Here is an 18,720-nt window from a genome sequence, read left to right on the forward strand (position 1 = left end):
GCACCTCCACCTCCACCCCAAGTGTCTCCTTGCACCTCCCTCTCCTGTAGCTGCAATACCAGGGCCATGGTTCTCCACTTGTCCTGGTTTGGTTTTTCTGACTCAGCTGCACCGTGAACACCTTTCCCCAACAGCAGACGACAGAGAAGAGGAGTGTGTGGAAAGAGAAGATGAACAGGTCTGGTGCTGTGCTTAGGCAGGGAGTTGTTGGTTCAGTGGAGGCAGAGACGTTTTTTTCTATGCTTTTATTTATGAAATGCTTATTGAACTCATACAAAGTTAGTGTCTGTCAGCAGGCTGGTGGAGGAATTAGAGTGCATCTTCTCTACAAGCCCTCCTTTGCTGTGGAGGGCTAATGCCAGTAGTGATCTTATCCTCTCCACCTTGCAGCAAAGGACTCGAAAAGTTCCTGGGGCCAGCAGAGGGTTCAAGGACAGGGAAGAGGAAGGGAGGAGTAAGGAGGCCCAGGACAGAGTTCATTCTTTCTTTGTCCCTGGCACATTGATAGGAGTTAGTTAGGCTTCTCTGTAGCAGTGGTTTGAACTGGACATCATGGAGGATGAACATCTCTGGGACCCTCCAGGATTAGGAGCATCTTCTCAGACAACTTCTGAAGAACAGGTCCACTATGACTTCTCTAGTCCTCTTCAGGGATGCCTGCCACCCCCAGGTCTACAAGAGCCCTGTCCTCAGCCTTCACAGGGGACAGGGAACCAGACTCTGTGAGGCCAGCAGCATATGAGTGACAAACTCTCTCAAGCTGTGGCAACAGCTATGTCCACACTTCCAGGGGCATCACACCCTCCTTGCTACCCAGGGGAGGCAGCAAAGACTCATCCTCCAGGAATTTGAGAGGGAAGTGGACCAGGTGGCCCTGGACCTGGGTGAGCTCAGATCGGGCCAGGGGAGGACTGACTGTAGCTAGGGGCTCCACGGCCACGTACTCTCGGAGTGCCCGCAGGGAACGTGTAGCGTTGGATGGCAGGCAGCGGAAGATCTGTGGGTGGGGGGCACAGAAGTCAAAAGGGTTTGGGGACAGTCTCCCAGGAGTCCAAGTTTCACTGAACTGGTCACCCTCTCCTCCCACCACAGTGACCCTTAGCCACTAAATCCCTTGGTATCCTCCCACCAAGACCCTCCACCCTCCCTGAACAGGGTAATCTATGAGTTCCACTGGGCCAGTGGCCCCTCAGTACACACCTGCTCATAGAGGTTAGCATTGCTCTCAGCTATGTCTTGCCACAACTGGAAGAAGTCATCACAGATGGGGTCTCGGAGATCCAGGTTTGGCCGAGAATCTGCCCCAAGAATCACACTATAGGAGAAAGAGGGATCCCAAAAGGACCAAATTGAGATCCTTAGAGAACTCCAAGCCAGGAGATAGTTTATCCAGTAAAGTACACACCTTAACATGTGAAAGGCCCCAGTTCAAACCCCAAACACTACATGGGAGCACCACAACACAGGGGAAGCTCCACTGTTGGCGAAGCAGTGCTGCGGTGTCTCTCCCTACCAGCCACTACCTGAAATAAAAAGAAAACATTCTACTGCCTGGAAGCAGTGGAATCTCTCATGCTGGAAGAGCCTGTCAAATCCCGGTGAGATACACACACACACACACACACCAGAACCTGAATACCAGAAAAATTAGGTGATACCTACCCAGGTCATTCAAAGTAGATGCAATGTAAAAAAAAAAAAAAAGTATTATGAAATAGTAAACATAAGTGTAAATAGGGTCTCTTAAATATTTTATTTGTTAATGAGAGATAAAGAAAGGAAAGGAGGAAGGAAGAAAAGAGAAACTCTAGAGCACTATTCAGTTCTGACTTATGGTGGTGCTGGGTACTGAACTTGTGACCTCAGAGTCTCAGGCATAACAGTACAACCATTATGCTGTTTCCCTATCCCTCCTACAGAGTTTTCATTTGCCTCTAATCTGGTGAGTACTTTGATGTATACATACACATATAGTTTGATAAATATACTGCATATGTCTTGATAAATATACTATATATATGAGTATATCTACCAAGGACAAAAAAGTAAATGAATACACATGCAAATTAAAAAATATATTTATTTTCCCTTTTGTTGCCCTTGTTGTTTTACTGTTGTAGTTATTATTGTTGTTGGTATTGATGTCGTCGTTGTTGGACAGGACAGAGAGAAATGGAGAGAGAAGGGGAAGACAGAAAGGGGGAGAGAAAGATAGACACCTGCAGACCTGCTTCACTGCCTGTGAAGCGACTCCCGTGCAGATGGGAAGCCGGGGGCTCGCAAAAATTTTTAAAACACTTTTTGATGTCCTTATACTTTGCCTGATATACAAAAAAAGAATTGGCCTGCTCGATGGAAAATCCAGTATAATCTCTAAGCAATTCTCATACCTGCTCAAAAGTCAGACTCCCTTTTTCCAGCTTCCTCCCCCAACTCTACCTGAAGCAGTGCTTCCGCAGACTCAGGGCAAACCTGCCCGCCTGATACTCCACACCATCCATGAGTGACGGCTCCATCTCCGTGTCCTCAATCAACACAGCCAGCTCGCTGTCTCGCTTCCCCAGCAAGCTCCGGTCGTTGATGTTTGCAGATCCTGAGGTGTGTGCAAGATAATCCCCCCACTCCGTCACTATTCCCAGAGCACCAGCCTCTCACCTGTTAGGCCTCAACTGCAGGCTCCATCCCGTCGCCCCTGGCTGGGCCATGTTCCATCTCTCCCTACCCTCGTCTCACTGCCAGAGGTCCAGATCCAGCACTGACCAATGATGACTGTCCGGTCGTCTGCAATGAGCATCTTGCTGTGGATGTAGATGAGCTCGGAGATTGGGTGTCCAGCCAGCTCTCCGTGCGTGCGAAGCCCACAGATGGAAATGTAGTCCCGCCATGCTGTCCCCACTGAGCATGAGAAACATAGGAGGGGGATCGATGTGAGTGATGCCCTCTGTGTGCAGTGTTGTGCTGTAGCGTCTACTCTGTGTTTCTCCCTGCAGTGAAACCCTGTGGTCTGGGGCAGGAGCCCAAAGGCAGGCAAAAACAAAAGCCTCCTTCCCTCCACCTAGCTGATGCTCCTACTCCCAGGGGTCCAGGGCATGAACCTTTTTCCCTCCCCCTTATCCCCAGCACTCACTGGCTGCTTTGAGGCGGTGTAGGATTGAATATTCTCCACGGCACAGGGTCCTGAGGACAAAACAGAGGTCAGGAAGGCAGAGGTTGGGGGGACAGGGAGTCAGGAGAAAGGGGGATAAGGACAGGGTCAGGAGGGGGCATGGTGGAATGGGCTCCTGATCAGAGGTGTGTGTGGTGGGTCACCTGTAAGTGAAGTGTAAGATGGCTTGGATGGAGTTGCCACCACCCGTGGAGATGTCACCCTCAAATCCTGGGAGCAGGGGCAAAAGCACGTAGACTCGGAAGCATTGGCCCTGTCTGGGGAGGGGGTGGACTGGAGATGTGACCTGTTCCTGAAGCACTGCCGCTCAGGCTGTTCAGGCTCCCACCCTCCAACCAGTCCAGTCCACCTTACTTGTGGGCCTTCAGGATTCTGTCCACAATCTCGTCGCCCACCTTGTTCAGGACGGTCCGCCCATCTGAGCAGCTGATGAAGAACTGATTCTGAAGCAGGGCCAAAGTTGGCCATCAGCAGCCTGGCCCCTGTCCTAACCCCCCGGGGCAGCAAGCCCAGGCTCCAGGTTTCTGCCCCAGTGACACTAGCCCTCAGCAGCCCCACTCTACTGGCAACCACTGTCCCCTCCTCTCCTGGGACATTCCCTCCACTTTGTACCCCTCCCACCCCCATCTCATCAGACCTCAATGTAGAGGAAATGCTGGCTCTCCCTGATGGTGTGCAGGTAGGCGTTGAGGATAGAGTTTTCCAGAGTCCCTGCTGACCAGCGGTCCACTGATCGCAGAACCTAAGAAGGGTGCGAATATACTGTGGTTCCTGACCCCAAAGGGGAGGGTCCTGGCTCAGCTCAGAGGGAGTCGGCTGGGGACCTCACCTGCACAGTGGTGCACTGGCACCCAGGGAGCGTGAAGGGGAGCTGGTTTGCAGTGCTGGTGGACTTGGGCAACATGTAAGGGTACGTGGGTGTCTTGTACTTGGCCTTTGTAGTCTGAGGGGGAGGGATGGCAGAGTCAGTGGGAGGTGATGAGCTGCCTCTGGTTCTCTCCAGACCTTCAGCTTTTGCAGGAGACAGTGAGCACCTTGGTGAAGTTCCAGCGCTGAATGAAGTGGCGGGCAAGGTCCCGGGCAGGTGGGCCTTGGACGACCACCCCAACATCCCGCCAGGGCATCCGGGGCATGGTCTCCCTGTCAATGAAATCTGGGAGGTCCAGTGAGTCAGGAGAGGAGTCAGGAATGGGCTTGGTGGGGCTGTCTGGGGCACGGAGGAGGAAATCCACATTATCCTTGACTTAGTTGTCCCATTTTCAGTCCCATTCCTGACTTCTGCCCCTGCGCCCACCTCTCCAGGGTTTTGGAGGAGGGGAACTCTCACCCTCAAAAGGCCGGTTCAGCTGTACCCAATCTTTAGTGATAAGATTGCTGTAGTCCTTGCCCAGCCAGAAGAGTTGGTTGTCAGAGAGGTCTGGAGTGGTCTGAGAGTCTGGGCCTGAACTGGGAGGCTGTAGGGGGAACAATCCAATCCAGGGACAAGGAGAGGTCATGAGAGCCAAGGCCCAAGAGAAGACAGGAGTACTGAAAGAGTGTGAGCTGGGGAGATGGCATAGTGGTTATGCAAAAAGACTTTCATGTCTGAGGCTCCGAGGTCCCAGGATCAATTCTTAGCAGCACCATAAGCCAGAGCTGAGCAGTGCTCTGGTCTCATTTTCTGTGTATCTTTCCCATTAAAATAAAATAAAATAAAATAAAATAAAATAAAATAAAATAAAATAAAATAAAATAGGGGCTAGGTAATGGCTCACTCAGTTGAGCACACATTTTATGCTCAAGGACCTGGGTTCAAGACCCTGGTCCCCACATGCAGGAATAGAAGCATGAGCAGTGAAGCAGTGCTGCAGGTGTCTCTCTTTCTCTCTAGCTCTTTTCCCTGCTCAATGTCTCTCTGTCCTATCTATCTATCTGTCTATCTATCTAGTCACCAGGGTTATCTCTGGTACTTGATGCTTGCACAACGAATCCACCACAGCCATTTTTTCCTTTTTATTTGATAGGTCAGAGAGAAATTGAGAAGGATGGGGAAGATAGAGATAGAGAGAGAGAGAGAGAGAGAGAGAGAGACCTGCAGTACTTGCTTCACTGCTTGTGAAGTTTCCTCTCTGCAGGTGGGGAATGGGGGCTGAAACCCAGGCCCTTGAACACTGTAACGTGTGCTTAACTAGGTGTACCACAGCCCAGCCTCATTAAATCAATATTAAAAAAAATTTTACAAGAGTGTGATACACTGAGAGATATACAATAAATATGAGACAGAGAATTTGATTCCCTGTAGCTGCCTCTGCTGTTCCTACAGGAAGAGGAGGAGGCAGTGAATAGTGGCCATGGGGAAGGGGCTGGATTGTTGTAGATTCATGGTGGGTCCCAGAAAGGCCCAGGAACTCTTGAAGCTGGGTGGGCAGAGCTTGGAGTGAGTAGGAGGAGGAAAGCTGGGCTGGGAAGGAGTATGGACTTAGGTTAGCTGAGGTTGAGGGTGCTCAAGAAGAGCTCCCTGTCGGGTGTAGCAAAGCGGGTTAAGTGCACATGGTGCAAAGCGTGAGCACCGGCATAAGGAACCCAGTTCAAGCCCCAGCTCCCTACCTGCAGGGGAATTGCTTCAAAAGCGGTGAAGCAGGTCTGCAGGTATCTGTCTTTCTCTCCCCCTCTGTCTTCCCTACCTCTCTCCATTTCTCTCTGTCCTGTCCAACAACAATTACATCAATAACAACAATAATAACTACAACAAGGGCAACAAAAAGGAATAAATAAATAAAAAAAAGAAGAGCTCCCTGTGGGATTACCTGTGGGGCACCTGATTCAGAGGAGTCCCCCAGGTCTGTCAGTCGGTAGTGCACGTCATCCCAGCGGCCGTAAGCGAGGTCCAACCCCCCTAAGAAAGCCACCACTTGGTCTACCACCAGGAGCTTCTCATGATGGGCCCACAGTGTCACCTGGTCTGGGTGGCGCATCACCTGGAAAAAGAAGGTGGGCTTAGGTGAGCAAAGACAGGGTAGATGCTGGGTCAAGGAGAAGGAGGCTTGAGGGTGTGGGGAAGAGTACTGAGGTGGCTTCAGTATAGAAGGGGGCCTGAGACCGGAGAATCACCTTTATGTTGGGGTGTAGCAGCATTAGAGTCCTCTTGCTATAGCCACTGTTGATGCCCAAAGCCAACTCCACTTCCTTAAACAGCAGTACAGACACACGGACACCCTCCTCCTAGTGGTGAGTGAGACAGACTTTATGCTCAGAATTCCTTTGGTCCCTCCAGCCTGCCCGGAGAGACTCAATGCTCGGTGCCCTGCTTTGATGTCCACAGCACGCCTAGACTGGATTCATCCATGCTTACCCTCTCATCCACCCTCACATCTACCCACCTATCATCATCTATCCATCATCTATCTTCCCATTTATCTACCATCTAACATCCATCCATCCATCCATCTACCCACCCACACTCTTACTCATCTGCCTTCCCAACCTCCTATCTTTCCTTCCATCTCACTTGCTATGAGCTATCCAGCCACTTGCCCACTCCCTCTGCACCATCCACATAACTCCTGTTCATTAACACCCATGAATGTCCCAACATGGCAGTGATCCTCACACTGGAAATAGTCAAGCTAATCAGCCCAGTGGGAGAGTTGGAAATGCACGCCCTTGAGTAACACAATAAAGTGTAGTGGGCACTGGGAAAGAAGTCTATGCCAGGTAGAGGAAGAACATCCAGAGTGCTCCTTGGGGCCTGGGGAGATAGCATAGTGGTTATACAAGAAGACTTCCATGCCTGAGGCCTCAAAGGTCCCAGCTTCAACCTCTAGCACTACCACAAGCCAGTGTTCTAGGAAAAATAATAATGATAATAATAAAACAATTAAAAAATAGGGTTAGGTGGTGGCACACACCTGGTTGAGCATATACATTACAATGTAAAAGGACCGGGCTGGGGAGACAGCATAATGGTTATGCAAAAGACTCTCATGGCTGAGGGTCTGAAGTCCCAGGTTCAATCCCAGTATCACTGTAAACCAGAGCTGAGCAGTGCTCTGTTGCAAAAGTAAAACAAACAAAGAAAAAACATAAGGTGTCGAGTTTTATCCTCAGCATCACAGGTGCCAGAATGATGTTCTGATTCTCATTCTCTCAAATAAGTAAATAATAACAGCAATGGACAAGGACCCAGGTTTGAGTCCCTGGTCCCCACCTGCAGGAAGAAAGCTTCATGAGTGGTAAAGCAAGTACTACAGGTGCTTCTCTCTCTCTCTAGTTCCTCCTTCTCTCTCAATTTCTCTGTCTCTATCCAAAATAAATAAATTAAAAGAAAAAGTTCTTGGGACCGGGCAGAGGCGCACCTGGTTAAGCACACCAAGTACAAGAAGGGTTCGAGCCACTGCTCCCTACCTGCGGGGGGGGGAGGGGGGGGAAGTCCACTTCATGAGCAGTGAGAGGTCTGCAGGTGTCTCTCTCTTTACTTCCCCATCCTCTCTCAATTTCCCTCTGTCCTATCTAATAAAAATTAGAAAGAAAAAAAAGGGGGGGATAAAATGGCCACAGGGAGCAGTGGATTCATAGTGCCAGCACCAAGCTCCAGTAATAAGCCTGGTGGCTATAAAAATAATGATAATAGTAAATAAAAAAAAACTAAATAAATAACTAAAATTATTTTTTAAAGGGTTTTTATTTATTTATTTTCCCTTTTGTTGCCCTTGTTGTTGTTGTTATCGATGTCTACGTTGTTGGATAGGACAGAGAGAAATGGAGAGAGGAGGGGAAGACAGAGAGGAGGAGAGAAAGATAGATACCTGCAGACCTGCTTCACTGCTTGTGAAGCGACTCCCCTGCAGGTGGGGAGCCTGGGCTCCAACCAGGATCCTTCCACCGGTTCTTGAGCTTTGTGCCACATGCGCTTAACCCACTGCGCTACCGCCGGACTCCCAATTCTGGTTTTTCTTTTAATCTTTTATATTTATTTTCCCTTTTGTTGCCCTTGTTGTTTTTCATTGTTGCTGTAGTTATTAATTTTATTGATGTCACCATTATTAAATAGGACAGAGAGAAATGGAGAGAGGAAGGGAAGACCGAGGGGGAGAGAAAGACACCTGCAGACCTGCTTCACTGCCTGTGAAGGGACCTCCCCCCCACCCTGCGCAGGTGGGGAGCCGGGGGCTTGAACTGGGATCCTTACACTGGTCCTTGCACTTTGTGCCACGTGCGCTTAAGCCGCTGCACTACCCCCCGACTCTGGTAACTAAAATTCTTTCTGAGGGAGGAGGCAGGTGATGCTTGCCAGACATTCATCCAGAAATGGGCACATTTCCTTCCTCCTCCTGAAGCCTGGATTCCTTCCCTATCTTCCCCATTGCTGCAGTTCCTTCTAGCCAATCTCCACCCACAGGCAACCTCCCACACACTTCCCCTCCAGTCTGGTCATTCTTCTCACCGCCTTTTTCTTCAGCATAATGTCCAGTCTCCAGTCATCTGAATGGGCTGGACGCTTCAGGTAAATCTCAGGACTCAACCTGGAGTTCAGTGCAGGAGGAAAGAGGTAGTTATACCCCAGACACCAGGCCATGTCTCCTTTTCCCCATTTTTTTCCTCCCTGCTGATAAGAGGCAGGTCCTATCCTGCCCCTTCTTGCTTGGGCTTTTGATCCCTACTTACCACCAGTCTGTGATGAAAATCTCCTCTTGAGCTTGCAGGATGGCGTCTGCTACAGCAGCAAAGTAACCTGCCCCATTCACAAACCTGGGGGGAGGCCAAGCCAAGGAGGTCAGAGGAGTCAGAAGTCAGAAAGCTCTGGAGAGTGAAGACCAGAGGACAGTCACAGGTCAGAGATGACAGCAGGATCAAAGGTCAAGAGTGATCAGGTCAGACAGTATCAGATATGTTAAAGGGGAATAAATTTGCCAGTATGAGCTAGATAGAATGAAAATGTACAGAGAAATAATAAATTAGAGACAGGGGGTCCAGGTGGTGGCACACCTGGTTGAGTTATAATTATAATGCGTAAGGACCCAGATTTGAGCCCCCAGTCCCCACCTGTAGAGGGAAAGCTTTGAGAGTGGTGAAGCTCTCTCCCTATCTCCCCCTTCCCTTTCAATTTCTGTTTTGATCCAATAAATATATAAAGATAATAAAAAATTAAAAAAAAAATTTTAAAAGACAGTGACCAAAAACTGGGAGGATTAATTATAGTAAACAACATTACATTTCAGTAGTAAACAAGAAAATTGCTATAACCATAAATAACATTTTTTGGGAGCGGGGAAGATAATAGCTATGCAAAAATACTTTGATGACTAAGGCACCAAAAGTCCCAGGTTCAGTCTCTAGCACCACCACAAGCTAGAGTTGAACAGTCCTCTGCATCTCTCTCTCATTAAAATAAATTATATATGTGTGTGTGTATCATTCTACCTTTTAAACTATTTTATCATCTTTATTTATTGAACAGAGACAGCTAATAATCAAGAGGGAAGAGTGACAGACACCTGCAGACCTGCTTCACCACTCACAAAGCTTTCCCCCTGCAGGTGGGGACTGGGGGCTCCAACAGGGGTCCTTGCACATTGTAACATGTGTGCTCAACCTGGTGTGCCACAACCCAGCCTCAACATTCTTTTTTTTTTAAATAAAGCTTATTTATTTATTTATTTATTTATTAATGGATATAGAAATTGAGAGGGGACAGGGAGATAGAGGAGAGAGACAGAGACACCTGTAGCCCTGCTTCACCAGTCATTAAGCTTTCACCCTGTAGGTGGGACCAAGGGCTTGAACCTGGGTCCTTGTGCACTGTAATATGTGCACTTAACCAGGTGCAACACCACCTGGTCCCTCCATTCTACCTTCTACCTTTTTTTTTTCCCTCCAGGGTTATTGCTGGGGCTTAGTGCCTGCACTACGAAGCCACTGCTCCTGGAGGCCATTTTTTCCTTTTGTTGCCCTCGTTGTTTATCATTGTTGTTATCATTGTTGTTGTTGTCATTGTTGTTGTTATTGTTGTTGTTACTGCTGTCGTTGTTGGATAGGATAGAGAAAAATAGAGTAGGGGGAAGACAGAGAAGAGGAGATAAAGATAGACACTTGCATACCTGCTTCACCGCCTGTGAAGTGATGCCCCTTGCAGGTGGGGAGCCAGGGGCTCGAACTGGGATCCTTGAGCTGGTCCTTATGCTTTGCACCATGTGCGATTAACCCACTGAGCCACTGCCCACTCCCCCTTCTACCTTTTTCTTTTTAATATTTTATTTATTTATAAGAAAGATAGGAGGAGAGAGAAAGAACCAGACATCACTCTGGCACATGTGCTGCTGGGGATCGAACTCAGGACCTCATACTTGAGAGTTCAAAGCTTTACCACTGTGTCACCTCCCATACCATCCCCATTCTACCTTTTTAAAAAATAATTTGAGAGGGGAAAAAAAAAGCCAGAACATCACTCTGGCACATGAAATGCCAGGAAACAAACTTGGGAGCTCACGCTTGAGAGTCCAACACTGTATCCGTTGTGCCACCTCCCAGGCCATGGAGTAACATTTTAAAAAATGTACTAAAGGGGTGGTCCAGGAGGTGTTGCAATGGATAAAGCATTGGATTCTCAAACATGAGTTTCTGAGTTCAATCCCTGACAGCACATGTACCAGAGTGATGTCTGGTTCTTTCTCTCTCTCCTCCTATCTTTTTCATAAATAAATAAATAAAATATTTTTAAAAATGTATTAAAGGGTGGTCTGGGGACTGGGCAATGGCGCACCTGGTTGAGCACACATGTTGCAATTCTCAAAGACCAAGGTTCAAGCCCCCGGTCTCCACCTGCATGGGGAAAGCTTTGCGAGTGGTGAAGCAGGGCTGCATGTGTCTCTCTGTTTCTCATCCCCTCCCTCTCAATTTCTGGCTGTCTCTATCCAATAAAGATTTAAAAAAAAGTTTTAGGGAGTCAGGTGGTAGCACAGCTGGTTAAAGCACACGTGGCGCAAGGACTGGTTAGGATCCCGGTTCAAGTCCCCGGCTCCCCACCTGCAGGGGAGTCGCTTCACAGGCAGTGAAGCAGGTCTGCAGGTGTCTGTCTTCCCCTCCCCTCCCATTTCTCTCTGTCCTATCCAACAACGACGACATCAATAACAACAGTAATAGCTACAACAATAAAACAACAAGGGCAGCAAAAGGGAATACATAAATAAATATTTTTTAAAAAAGTAGTGCAAATCAGCAAAATAGCTCACTTGGATAGTATGCTGTTTTGCCATGTGCACAACCGAGGTTCGAACCCACCCCCCCACCAGACTGAAAGAGGCTTTGGCCTTGTGGTCTCTGTTATTCTCCCTGCCTCTATCTTTTAAAAAAGAGGTAGTGCAGCCCAAAACATGTTGCAGTGGTTAGGGCATCAGACTTAGAAGTACAGGGTCCCTGGCATTGCATGTGTCAGAGTGATGCTCTGGTTCTCTTTTGTGTTAAAAAAAAAGGTGGTGGTGGTCCAGGAGGTGGCATAGTGGATCAAGCACTGGACTCTCAAGCATGAGGTCCCTAGTTCAATTCCTGGCAGCACATGTACCAGAGTGATGTTTGGTTCTTTCTCTCTCTCTTCTCTTCTCTTTCTCATTAATAAATAAATAAAATCTTTAAAAAGGGGGGGGAGGCCAGTCGTGGCACACCTGGTCAAATGCACACATTAAAGTGCGCAAGGACCTGGATTTAAGCCCCTGGTTCCCACCTGCAGGGTGAAATCTTCACAGTGGTGAAGTGGGTCTGCATGTGTCTGTCTTCTTTCCCCGTCTTCCCCTCTTCTCTCCATTTCTCACTGTCCTATCCAACAACAATGACATCAATAACAACACTAATAGTAATTATAATAGCTCACCCAGTAGAGTGTGCATCTTACGTATACATAAGGCCCAGGGTCTGAAACCCCCAGCACCACATGGAAGCACCACAGACAGCACCACGGGGAGCTTCTTGGACGATGGACCAGTGTGGTATTTCTCTGTCTCTTCTAATTTTCTGTCTCTTTTGCTTTGTCTCCATAAATAATAAAGCAGCTTGGGTAGGCTGCTTAGCAATGCCACTGCATACACAAAACCCTGGGTTTATTTCCAGGAACTGGAAAAAAAAAAAGGGCAGAGGGAACATAAGGGCCAGGTGGTAGTATTCCCAGTAGAGTGTATGTTACCATGTGTGAGGACCTGAGTTTAAATTAAGCCTCTGGTCTCCACCTTCAGGGGGAAGCTTCAGAACCAGTAAAATAGAGATCCTCTTGTTCTCCCTATTTGTCTCTTGTCTCTGTTTGGGGAAAAAAGAAAGAAAGACAAAGAAGAAAGAAAAAAAAAAGAAATGTTGAAAAGCAGGATATACGCATAAGTATATGAAAATACACAGGCAAAGGTTTGGGAGCATAAAGATCACATTGTCGTGAGTTACTTCCAGACAGTGAAGCAGGACTGTAGGAAGGGAGTGTGAAAGAAGGACTGGTGTCAACAGCTGTGCAATGAGTAGGGACTTTCTTTTTCTTCCCTTTCTTAAAAATAATATTTCTAAATATTTTATTTATCCACTTATCCATTTATTGGGTAGAGACAGAAAGAAATCGAGAGGGAAGGGGAAGATAGAGAGGGAGAGAGAAAGAGAGATGCACGCAGCACTGCTTTACCACTTGCAAAGCTCACTCTCTGAAGTGGGAACTGGGGGCTTGAACGTGGGTCTCGGCGTATTGCAACGTCTGCTCTATGGAGTATGTCACTGCCCAGCCCCTTTCTTCCTTCCCTTCCTTTTCTGGTTATTGCTGGGACTTGGTACCTGCACAATTCCACCACTCCTGATAGTCTTTTTTTTTTTTTTTTTTTTTGCCTCCAGGGTTATTGCTGGGGCTCAGTGCCTACAGTACAAATCCACTGCACCTGGAGGCTATTTTTTCCCCATTTTTGTTGCTCTTGTTGTTGTTATTGTTGTCACTGCTGCTGTTGTTGTTGGATAAGACAGAGAGAAATGTAGAGGGTTGGGGAAGACAGAGAGGGAGAAAGATAGACATCTGCAGAGTGACCCCCTGCAGGTGGGGAGCTGGGCACTCTAACTGGGATCCTTATGGCGGTCCTTGCACTTCACACCATGTGCACGTAACCCGGTGTGCTACTGTCCGGCCCCTGATATCGTCTTTTTAAAAAAATAGAATGAGAGATAAAGGGAAAGAGACATAGAGAGGACATATATTGGGCGGGGATAGATAGAATAATGGTTATGCAAAGAGATTCTCATGCCTGAGTCTCCCAAGCCCCAGGTTCAATCCCCCACAACACCATAAACTAGAGCTGTATAGAGCTCTGATTAAAAAACAACAACAACAACAACAAAAAAACCCAGATACCTGCAGCATGGTTTTATCACTCATGAAGCTCCCTGCCTGCAGGTGGGGACTGGGAGCTTGAACCTGGGTTCTCATGCATTAGAAAGTGGACTGTAGTGGGTGAGCCACTGCATGGTCCCCAACTTTCAATTTTTTACTTAATGTGTTCTTGCTGTTTTGTTTTGTTTTTGCTGCCAGGACTTTGTCGGGGCTTCATGCTTGGCGGAGGTCAGAGAGCTCAGGAACCAAAGGACATTACCAAGCTTGGGGAGAGGGTTGTCAAAACTCAGATAACTGTGGTTATCTGAAAACCAGGTAAGAGTGGTTAGAAAAGTCAGAGTGTGAGGGAGAGTTAGAAGTCAAAGCAGGGGTGGAGGGTAGACAGCATAATGGTTATGCAAACAGACTCTCATGCCTGAGGCTCCAAGTCCCAGGTTCAAACCCCCCCCCCCCCCCCCACTATAAGCCAGAGCTGAACAAGTGCTCTGGTTAAAAAGAAAAAAAAGAAGTCAAAGCAGGAGGTTGTTGAGATCAAAAGGGGGTGAAAGAGATAAAGCAGGATTAAGGACTCAGTGACCATCAAGGAGGTTGAGATGATCAGACAAGCTCTGAGAGGACATCAGTGTCTCACCACCGGGCCAAGGTCCCAGACCGGGGTGGAGCGTAGCTGTCATGACGATGGAACTGTAGGAAGTCTCTTCCAGGGCCCTGAGCCAACTCAGTGATCTCCTGGCCCCACCATCGTGCCTGCCGGTAGCTGCTGCATTTAAGAATCAAGGACCTGGACAGAACAATGAGATGAGTCATGTCCTCAACCTCTAGGCCTCTGCCTGGCCTTGCACAAAAACCTTTCCCCTTGCATAGTGCAGCAGGACTTCACAGGACTTTTTTTCCTTTCTTTCTATTGAAATAGCTTATTTATAAAACAAAACAAAAAAACACACAATTAGGACCCTTTCAAGTATTTTAGAAAGGTGGTCCAGGAGGTAGCACAATGGATAAAACATTGGATTCTCAAGCATGAGGTCCTGAGTTCAATCCCCAGCAGCACATGTACCAAAGTGATATCTAGTTCTTTCCCTCTCTCCTCCTATCTTTCTCATTAATAAATAAATAAAATATTTTTTTTAAAAAAAAGTATTTTAGAAAGACCAATGCAGGAGTGCACCTGGTTGAGCACATATACAACTTTTTTTTTTTTTTTTTTTGTATAGCTAGGTCTCTCACACACACTTTTTCTCCACCTCCAGCTGCTTCTTCATTCAGACAGAAATAGGAAAGAGAGGCACTCCAGCACTGAAGCTTCCTCCATTGCCATAGCACTTCCCAGGTGGTGCTGGGGCTCAAACCTGTGCACATGGCAAGATATGTGCCCTACTCAGTGAGCTGTCTCTTCTGCCCAGTGCATGCCAACAGTCCTGGGCATCACCAACAGCCAAGGACATAGCATATATCTACGTTAGTCACAACTGGGTCCCTGGCATCTTGTATTGTGTCAGAAACTCAGATTTTTTTCAACAAAATACATAAATGAGTGGAGAGACTTTTAAAAGATAAAGATAGAGTAGGGGAGGGAGAGATAGAAAGACACACACCACAGTATCAAAACTTCCTTCAGTACAGTGGGGAACAGGCTTGAGCCTGAGCTGAGCCCCTGACAGAGCAGCACACTGTCCAAGTGAGCTATTTCACTGGTCTGTGGAAAGAATTTTTCACATCCAGAGTCCCTTATACTCAATCCTCTTCTCTGCCCAGACTCAAAAACAATCTCAGGCCATCAAAATAACACAGTCCTAACTGAATTGAAGGAAGGTTTAGTGCTGTGGTCTCTTTCACTCTCTATCTAAAAAATAAATTAAAAAATATAAATAAATATAAAATAAAATACGTGCAAAAGCAGTCCCAATGTTTAAAATCATAGATCCAGTGAGGCGCAAACGCCTTCCTTTCTACTCTGGTCTCTTTCACTCAGCTCTCTCCAGTCTCTTTGGACCCTCAAATGGTTCTTCATTCACCAAGTATCTACTTTTATTTCATTTTATTTCAGCCACTAGCAGTGCTGCTGGGACTCTGTGCCTACACAATGCCGCCATGCCCAGCAGTTACTTCTTTCTTTCTAATAGAGAGTGATTCCTCACTTATGGGAACATACGTGTCAACCAGCCCTGCCTGTTGTCTGTCCATACCACTAGGTCTTACCTGTGGGAGGTGTCGATCCGGACCCCATAGCGTGCCTCTGTGCTCTTTTTCCCCACCTGCACCTCAAAGCCAGGATCAAAGAGCTGAACAAATGAGATGGTGCCAGTCTCGAGACACATATACAGCAGGAATGAGTCCTTCACCACCAGCCACCTGAGACAGAGGGTTCTGTCCATTTCTCTCTGTCCTTGGGACCTTCTTCCTCACTCCCACCCCGCCTCGATACACAGCTAGAAGCCTCACCTCTTAGACCAACGATAACAAACTTGGTCTCTGCCACAGCAGGTGAGGCCAGGAACACGGTGGCCACCTGAACGCTTCCGGATCACCCCTTCCCTGTAGGGTCAATAAGGAAGAGATCCAGGATGAGGAATCCAAATGGCCAGCCCAACTTGCACTGCTTCCCCCATCTCAGGCAGGGAGAAATCCAGATGTTTGCAGATGGCCAGATGAGGGGTGTCAGACACTCACACTCCTTTGGAGCCAAGGTCTGGGATAAAAGACAGTTGACTGACTTCCAGGAACTCCGTCTGCAGAAGGAGACAAAGACTCAGAAGAATGGCTCTAGGTTTCAGTCCCTTGGACCTGAATGTTCATGCTCTTCTGCTTCATGGGGTTCTGATTACTCTCTCCAGCTCTGAATGCCCAGGCTCTAGGGTCTTACCATGGCACGATAATTGCGGTAAAAAGACATGGTGAGGAGGCGGTTGAGATAATTCTCCAGGTATTTCTACAGTGGGGATGAGAAATAGAGAGAAAGATGGAACTAGAGGTATTTGCACACCAAACATCTTCCCAGGGGACCTGGTGTCTGCACACACCTGTTTGCTGGATGCATGTCTGCTGGAGCCCTCGGGACCTACTCGAGGGAGAGAGGGGATCTCTCTGTTGGCTGCATCTCGGGCTGGAGAATAGGCAACAGCAAAACTGTGGGAAGGAAGATGTGAGGGGCAAGTAAGAGGCTGGGAGACTGTGTGCCTGGATCCCTGGAACACAGGAGATGAGGACTGGAGGTAAACAAGAGGCCTAGAGGCTGGCAGAAAGAAGTCTCCCAACTGGGAGAAAAAAGGGGGGGGGGGGCGGAAGGCTGCCAAGAGCATTTTCGGCATCTAGCCTAGATCTGGCATTACTGAAGCTTGGACAGGCAGAACTGAAATGGGGAGGTTTCCTGGTAACCAGGGTCAGGGCAGGCGGCCCAGTGGTCAGTGGGAGGAGAAAGTGCTTTGGAGAAGGAAGGTCTGTTGCCTGGGAAACAGGCAGGTAGGAAAGAGTGATGAGGTCTGGGCAGTGATAGAATGATACACTTACTGTTGCAGGGGAAGGAGTACCTGCCCTCCCCAACAGGGGGTCTGCCCCGCCCCCACCCCTCACCGGGCCAAAGGAAGCAGACTCATCAAGACTTTGTGTCTCAGGAGTTCACGGTGCAGCTCCTGGAAATGGCGAAACTTTTTCTTGGTTGTCCAGGTAAAGTCACCATGAGTCAGGCGGACAGAATACAGAGTACAGGTTCCCACCTGGAAGCATGAGAAACTGAATGAATGTCTCCTGGTTGGGTTCCAGCCTCCCATGCCAGCCAGCTCTCCCTCCACCGGTGCCAGCCTAGCCACCTTGGATCCACTGGTGTATCTTTCAGTGCCAACCACCTGGGCTGTGACGGGGACGCCGGGGGCGAACACCAAGGGGTACGCTTTCAGAGGCTGCAGGTTATAGATGGCCAGAAAAGGGTGCATCCGGTCAGCTGGGAGAAAAGAAAGTAAGTGCACGAGTGTAGACCTTCCCGTGAAGCTGTAGCCCCTCTGGGGAAGCCGTCCCCACTGGGTACCTGGGTCCTCTCCCTCCTTCAGAGTGTCCATCTCATCAGGCTCCATGTGCAACTGGCCGGAGTCTAGGTCATCCCCCGGGGGGAAGAGGCTTTCGGGGGACGTAGGCATGCTGGAAACACCCGGGAGGTCTCGAGGAGGTGATCTGCCTTGCAAAACACCCCACCCCGCCCCCACTCAGGCCGGGCCTCCCGCAGGCCTCCCTTCTCCCCTCCCAGGTCGCCCTTGCAGATACCTCCACTCATCTGCCAGCTCCACCCGTTTCCCGGCACCACCACCACCCTCCGCTCCCAATCTCGGTCCCTTATCCGAAGTCCCCGCGGCGCCGGGGAACAGCCAGCCAGGCCCGAGTGGCCGCGGATCCCGGCCGAGCCGAGCAAGGGAAGGGGCCTCCCGGGTCAAAGGGCCGGCGCGCCCCGGTCAGCCCGGCCAGGGGGGTCCGGGCGGGAATGAGGAAGTTATGCACTTCCCGCCCGGGAGGAAAACCCGCAATCTGGGCGCGGAGGCCCCGCAGCCGCGCGCTCTGGCCCCGCCGCCCCCACCCGCCCCGGGACCCGCGGCGCCCCCGCCCCGTTCTCTCACCCGGCAGCCGGGGCCGCGCGGGCAGCCGAGCCGACGGGCTGCGCAGAGGCCGGGCGGGCGGCCACACCAGACCAGCCGGGCGGGGCGGATGCTCAGGGCCGGCCCCCGTCTCCGTCGCACCTCCGCGGGATTTGCGGCCGCCCCGGCCCGCCCCCGCCCAGTCGGCCCCGGCGCCCCTAGAGGTCTGGGGGCTGCTCTGCCAGCCCAGTCCCCCGCCCGCTCCCGGTGCCCCGCAGGCGCTGTGCGCGGTCTGTCCGTCTGTCCCGCGCCGTCTGTCAGAGGTCCCCTGGCGCCGCCCAGTGGTCGCTGGAAGCTGGGCACATTCCTCCGCTGCGGGGGGTGGGAGGAGGCGGGAGACCCTGGCGGTGCCGCCTACGGGCGGGGACCCGCTCGCTGGCGCCCTCCGCCCGAGCTGCGCGCCACACAGCCAGGCCTAGCCCGCTTCTGGAGGTGGAAGGAAACAGGGAGTCAGAGGCCCGAGGGATGGTAGCCCCGAAATCATCAGAGTAGGCAAGCTGGCATTCTTTCATTCATTCGCCTTTTATTGCGCACTTGCTCCAAGCCCTGTGCTGAGCAGGCAGCAGCAGTGAGCGTGTCACCGAACCTGCTCCTCTGGAACTTGCTAATAGGATCTA

General features: G+C 49.6%; 1 protein-coding gene across 3 annotated transcripts; it reads right to left on the bottom strand.

The window, feature by feature from the left end:
- Positions 1-226: 226 nt before the first annotated feature.
- Positions 227-18,221, bottom strand: PLD2 (phospholipase D2). 3 transcript variants are annotated; one of them, XM_060204216.1, is made up of 25 exons: positions 18,086-18,221; positions 17,506-17,615; positions 17,291-17,421; positions 17,055-17,197; positions 16,505-16,610; positions 16,348-16,413; positions 16,155-16,213; positions 15,927-16,019; positions 15,684-15,836; positions 14,116-14,265; positions 8,810-8,893; positions 8,589-8,667; positions 6,257-6,367; positions 5,953-6,123; positions 4,494-4,620; positions 4,201-4,319; positions 3,996-4,109; positions 3,804-3,908; positions 3,521-3,609; positions 3,310-3,423; positions 3,128-3,177; positions 2,761-2,895; positions 2,440-2,593; positions 1,201-1,315; positions 227-997 (listed from the first exon to the last, which is right to left on the bottom strand). In XM_060204216.1, exons 2-25 carry the CDS (start codon positions 17,612-17,614, stop codon positions 773-775), a joined length of 2,802 nt encoding a protein of 933 aa, XP_060060199.1. In that variant the 5' UTR covers position 17,615; positions 18,086-18,221; the 3' UTR covers positions 227-772. The 3 variants fall into 3 exon arrangements, with proteins under 3 accessions (XP_060060199.1, XP_060060200.1, XP_060060201.1); XM_060204217.1 differs by lacking the exon at positions 14,116-14,265; XM_060204218.1 differs by lacking the exons at positions 17,506-17,615; positions 18,086-18,221 and having other exon boundaries at positions 17,055-17,213; positions 17,291-17,426.
- Positions 18,222-18,720: the final 499 nt, after the last annotated feature.

This window comes from Erinaceus europaeus, chromosome 12 (assembly GCF_950295315.1).
Source record: "Erinaceus europaeus chromosome 12, mEriEur2.1, whole genome shotgun sequence".
Lineage (NCBI taxonomy): Eukaryota > Metazoa > Chordata > Mammalia > Eulipotyphla > Erinaceidae > Erinaceus > Erinaceus europaeus.

Bases quoted from the DNA above. Each gene is read 5' to 3' on its own strand.
- PLD2 (XM_060204216.1), bottom strand. From the start codon at position 17,614: ATGCCTACGTCCCCCGAAAGCCTCTTCCCCCCGGGGGATGACCTAGAC. The intron at 16,214-16,347 runs GTAAGACCCTAG...CTCCTTCTGCAG, and splicing joins ACCGCAATTATCGTGCCATG to ACGGAGTTCCTGGAAGTCAG. The intron at 1,316-2,439 runs GTAGAGTTGGGG...TTTCTCCTATAG, and splicing joins CTGCGGAAGCACTGCTTCAG to TGTGATTCTTGGGGCAGATT.